The sequence below is a fragment of the Plutella xylostella genome, chromosome 12 (genome assembly GCF_932276165.1).
Source record: "Plutella xylostella chromosome 12, ilPluXylo3.1, whole genome shotgun sequence".
NCBI classification, from domain to species: domain Eukaryota; kingdom Metazoa; phylum Arthropoda; class Insecta; order Lepidoptera; family Plutellidae; genus Plutella; species Plutella xylostella.
The window spans coordinates 10,634,804-10,640,885 of record NC_063992.1 but is presented as its reverse complement, the minus strand read 5'-3'; the positions used below and the strand labels follow the sequence as shown (position 1 = coordinate 10,640,885).

The 6,082-nt window shown below is 35.3% G+C and overlaps 1 protein-coding gene across 1 annotated transcript; it reads left to right on the top strand.

The window, feature by feature from the left end:
* Positions 1 to 656: 656 nt before the first annotated feature.
* On the top strand, positions 657 to 1,764 carry LOC125489277. The gene has a single exon (XM_048624659.1). The coding sequence runs from the start codon at positions 788 to 790 to the stop codon at positions 1,307 to 1,309; it is 522 nt and encodes a 173-aa protein (XP_048480616.1). The 5' UTR covers positions 657 to 787; the 3' UTR covers positions 1,310 to 1,764.
* Positions 1,765 to 6,082: the final 4,318 nt, after the last annotated feature.

Genomic DNA, 6,082 nt, shown 5'->3' with positions numbered 1-6,082 from the left:
ATTTTCTAACCACATTGTACCACCATATTTAAAAATCTAGCATAGAAGAGTACATTGTACTTTGTAATCGAGGATTTATTGTATATTAAGTGTATTCGTTATCCATAATGGGATCACAGTTGGAACAGGAAATAATGCTGCATTTGCAACATTAACGTTACAAGAACTTTGGCGACATAAATGCCACCATCCACTTCATTGCTCGGTCAACGAGATTAAATTAAGCCCGGTCTACGTTGTATCATTCTGATCATTCATTTGCCCGATCCGTATCGATACCGTATCCGTACCGTATCGTACTCGTATCATGATCGCATATGTGGACGGTTAATGATACGCGATCACGATACGCTGTTATATCAGTTTTTCCCGATTGTTGCCCGATCATCAAAAGAGTGAAGATACGGATACAGAGCAAATCGGAGGCGTCCAAAACTTGATACAATACGCAGATACGGTACGGTGATAGGATCGCGCAAAGGATACATGTCTGGACCCAGCTTTAATGGCTGTCCGCATTGCGGCTAATCCGACAGTGCATAGAAGCCCTTAAATTAGGATCTGCATCCGTCTTGCTTTTCATCAAATGCTTAGAATCAGTATTCCGAGTATTCATCTCATTCCCAATAATATTTGTTCTGTGGACTGTCATTGTCAACATGTGTCAATGACGTCACGTCAGCAAATGTCGCGTTCTCATTATTTTTTGTTTTATTTCGCAATTTCCAGAATTTCTTTGATGTTTTACTTGCTTTTTGAATAATATCGTCTTAATCAAACAGAAACGATGGATAATCAGTACTATTACAAGTTGATGGCGAGCTATTTATCTAAAAGGAACTGTGATGAATCTTTCATGAGATATTTTTTTGGTAAGAACTCATTGAAAAAGACAACGGAGGAACTCGAGAAGGCCGACGAGAGGAAAAGGAGGCTGCAGCGCGAGAGATCGAGGCGTTACCGAGCCTTGAAGAATGCGCGGAGACAGAATGAGAGCGGGAGTCGTGATTCGGGCGACAGTGATCACATGAGGTCCAAGTCGCATACCTTGATGTTGGAGGAGGAGTTTAGTGATTGTGACGAGCCGCCGACACTGTGCGACCTGACGTACGACGACAAGTGGCGGGAGACGGGCCCCGGCTCCTCCGACTGCGCGTCCGACGACAACTCGGCGCACTCCGCCGCAGAGCTCAAGGAGGCCTGCGCGGGGAACGTCTCCATCAGCCTCAAGGACTTCCTGAGCTCCCCCAACGCGGAGCTGGACTACCAGACCGTGCACAGCCTCATGTTCCACTGGCTGCAGACGTAACATTGCCCATAAATTGCACACATCAATGATACAGGTCTCCTTCACAAAGTCTTTCCAGCACAATCATTGTTATATGCTTCCTACTATTGGTCATTTTGTTGTGTTCAAATTTGTATGTGATTGCCAATATTCCTCTGAGATGTCTCACTCTAAGTTTATTTCTGGTGACCTCATTACCATTCTCTACAATGACATTATAAGTTTTTACCAGTCTTGCATATCTAAAATTGAACTTGTATCTACAGATGTTAGTTTCAGTTAAGCAATGTTGAATCAAATATAATTTGAAGTGTGAAGGTGCATTTTAAACATATCATTGTAACATTTCTGCTTTTGTGTCCATGCACCAAGGTGATAGAACCGTCCCGCTATACTTTAAATGTAAAGAATATAAATGTAGAGTGTAGAAGATGACTTGCTAAACTATTCAATAAATATTGATTTAGCTGACTCAACAAAATAACAAAGAAAAATATCTTTTATGATAATGAAAATTTTATGTACTCAGAACACAAAAATATTATTTAGTGCCTAGTTATAATATCCAATATCAGTGCAAGAATATATAAATAATATGTAAACATATAAATGAAACCTTTGTCATTTAGAATTGAAAACCTATAATAATAATAATAACAGTTAAATAACATAGGCAGGCCTTGCTTATGTAAAACATTTTCTTTCCAATGGATAATATAGTGTCTAGATAGTTTTTTGAATTATAAATGGCTATCTGGTGTGCCCAAGCCTTTATAGAGGGTGCATATTTTATAGTCAGGGTGTCCACTTTCTGGAAAGTCAGGGATAGTCAGGGAAAAGTCAGGGAAGCTCAAGATGGTCATGGAAAGTCAGGGAAATTGATGGGTCACCTGGAAAGTCAGGGAAAATGACTAGTAATGCATATATTTTTGCAAAATTGTAGTTCTTTCCTTTACTCATTATTATTTTTCTTCTTCTATTTTAAACGTAAAATACGTAAGTCATAAAATAAAATCTCGTAAACCAGATTCCAGAGTCAGTTAATAGTTTGTTCAATAGTAAAATGATGTTCCTTTAATTAAATTTCTTTCAAAAGAGTGTGACTCAGCTTGCCATTCTGAACAACTTTTGTTTTAAGAGTTCGTGATGAAAAATAAGTCCCCACATAACGTGTTGGTGCAGACGCGCTGTATCGGTGCTCATTTCACTCACCAATTCTCATCATTTGCTACGGCAGCGGGAGCGCATGCAGAAGCAATTCCTACGCGGCACCTAATGATATTTTTAAAGCGTCGCGACCATACGAAAATATTTGATTTTGGTTTTGTTTTATTTAAAATAATTACGGTATTTATAAAGCTTAACACGCTTTACTCGAGTTATTTCGGTTTTGAAGGTCCTAACATTACAGTATTGTGCAAATTAATGTGAACACAAGTGAAAATTAAAAAAAAACATTTATTAGTTCTAGAATTAAAAAAAACAGAGATATATTAATACAATTTAAGTTGTTTTAATAGAAAATGTGTCTTCCTTGGCTTTTATAACTTCTTCAAAACGTTTTGGCATAGAATCGACAAGGTTTTAACAGTTTTCTCTGATATTTACAGGTCTAAAAAACTTGTATGAATTACTGCCACAATCATTTTAGTTTTTCTTGTGCAATCCGTTTTAAGAAGTCTAATTTTCACTATGGCCCACTTATTTTCAATGGGATTAAGTGCCGGTGAGTTCTCTGGCCATCCAAAGGCATGATATCTTGTTGTCCTTGAAATATTTAAGCATATTCCAGACACGTGGCATGGAGCCGAATTTTGTTGAAAAACTTATTGACCGTTAGCATCAACTTTTCTTAGTTTGGGGCTGTTTTTCTTATATAGGTACCGGATGACCTGTGCCCATCGAAGGGATGATGTACTCGCTTAAATACAGTGACTTGCTAGAACGCAGATTAGACGTTGAACTAAGAAAATTTGATGATAACGGTGAATAAGTTTTTCAACAAAATTCGGCTCCACGCCACATGTCTAAGATTATGCTTAAATATTTCAAGGACAACAAGATATCATGCCTTTGTATGGCCAGAGAACTCACCGGCATTTAATCCCAATGAAAATAAATGGGCCATCGGCCCATCGTGAAAGTTAGACTTCGTAAAATAGATTGCACAAGAAAAACTAAAATGATTGAGGCTGTAATCCATACAAGTTTTTTAGACCAGTAAATATCAGAAAACTGTTAAGGGGCCGTCCATTAATCACGTGAGGCTCAAAAGGGGGGGGAGGGGGTACGGAAAACCTCACGAAACATCACGTGGGGGGAGGGGGGGGTCTCGTTAGATATCACGTGTATTAATTTTTTGCCAAAAAGCGCTAGGTATTTCTAAACCGAAATCTTGAACGACGCAAAAATTTGAACGATTTGTAGTATTACCTTGATTGATTCGCCCGCCGTTGCGTTTCAATTCAAAACGCAATTTTCGTTATATTTTTTCTAGTCAAAAATAGCCTTTACATAGACTCCAAAAAAATACAAGTGATCCAAGGGGGGGAGGGGGTCTTGGTCCCAAACCTCACCAAATATCACCAGGGGGGAGGGGGGGGGGGGGTCAAAAAATTAGAAAAACGACCTCACGTGATTAATGGACGGCCCCTAAAATCATGTCGGTTCTATGCCAAATTGTGTTGAAGAAGTTATAAAAGCCAGGGAGGACACTTTTTCTATTAAAATGTATTAATATAAGTCTGTTTTTTTAATTATACCTATAACTAATAAATGTATTTTTTTCAAATTTTCACTCGTGTTCACATTAATTTGCACAATACTGTACTTTACAAGGTGCTAGTACAAGTTTTATACACAAATTAAAAAGTTTATTTTATCTACCTGCTTCCAAACTCTCATTTGAAAAAAATATATGAGGAGGCGTATTTCTTCAAAGCACCCTGTACTAATCCTACCATCAATAATAGTGCTTAAATAAAATTAACTAGGTCTAACTAACGTCTTTTGCAATAATAGCTAGTGTATCTAGCTTGAATTTCCAAAGTTTAAATGACGTTTTTCAAAAGTAAAATGACATTTTGAAAATAGAAAAAATATATACATCTATTTCTCAATTTTGCATATACATAAAAGAATTACACGTTATGGCAAAATAAAAGTATTCAAACTTTGTTGTACAAAAATTTAAGTTGGTACTTATTTATCATTGCTTTTAGACATAGCCGAAATAGGGTGACTCAGGAGATCACTCTTAACAACTTTCTTTCTACGTGTTTTTGAAATTCGCGTTTTTTCCTCATATAACTTCATTACTTCACCTGTCTAGCAAAGTTTGTGTGAAAAATCTTTTTTTTTTTTAGAATTTCATGTTTTTCCAAATAATCTGCCTGAGTCACTCTCGTCTCTTTCGGCTTAATATTTACTTCACTAAAAACTTTTAAATCAAACTTTGTTTATTTTGATCTCTGGTCAGGGAAAATTTCTGAAATGGTCAGGGAAAAGTCAGGGAATTTTTTGTTGGATTCTGAGTGGACACCCTGATAGTTACTAGTTATTACTAGACAATAAGTTATTAAGTTGCCATATCCTAATGTTTAGATACTCAAACATTATATACTGCATAGTAGATTAGGTATATAAGTACCTATAGTTTGTGATACAGAAGAATTTACATAACTTGCAGCTTACAAGTAAGCTTAAATGTTAAGCTTATATAGGTACTATGTTGTACATAATATAAGTTAGTCATATCAACATTGGCATAACATTCCTGTGAATTTGTCGTTATTGAACATTATTATTGGTCTCCCTTTATGTGATACATTCTAAATTTAGATCTAATTTGGTTTGCTTTGCTCCATAGGTATAAGCTTGATCAATATTTTCAGTTTTTCATCAGTTCTACCTAGTTTTATAATTACTAATAACTTGGATTTCTAAAATGCTTGTTTCTCTGCTTATTCTAAATAATTTCTCAGTCATGGTCTAGGACTTTGACAGAGCCTTTATGTTATAGAATATCTAAGTTTGTAGGTTTAGTTTCGCTTATGTTTTCTTATTGTATGTTTCTCATTTTTGATTACTGCTCTTAAGTTTTATACTAAGTATGACATTTTTATTCGGTCTCAAAAGCATTTGATGTTAAATTCATAGAATATAGTTTTAGAATATTGGTTCTCAATAAATTAGGTGTTTTCTTTTACAATTATTAGCTATACTTAGTTATTTTATTTCTCTTTTAAAATGTAAGAGCTTATTGTAATAGGCAGTTGCCTGATTATTGATTAATCACTATAATCACAATCGAAAGTAAACAAAAGAATCAAGGTACAAAGCTCAAAATGGTGAGAATAGGACATGTAACTACACCACACAGTTGAAGAATAGGTTCTGAGATTGTATCAAAGTCTATATTGACCTTTATTTTATATTTTGAGACTAGACATGGAGCAATATTGAGCATGAGAGTTAAAAAATGACAAAAACTCAATAATTATACTGTTGGTAATGGTATATGTAAGTATTAGGATTCATGAGATTATGTATATGCATTTAAGTAATACAGTAACGAACGATAATATGTACAGATTGCAAGTATGTCTATGTATTGTAGCTCAACGGTAGATATCCCTACAGCTTTAGTCACAAATGTCTATTCTGTTTTGTTCAAATGCAACTTTTAATATCATTGCCAATTAACTTTTTATTATAATTATTATGCCATAATATTAATACGTCAGGCTCATCTAGCCCATTAGTTGTATACTTACCTAATTAAGTTTGATAAGA

Coding starts and splice junctions, on each gene's coding strand:
- LOC125489277 (XM_048624659.1), top strand. CDS start 788: ATGGATAATCAGTACTATTACAAGTTGATGGCGAGCTATTTATCTAAA.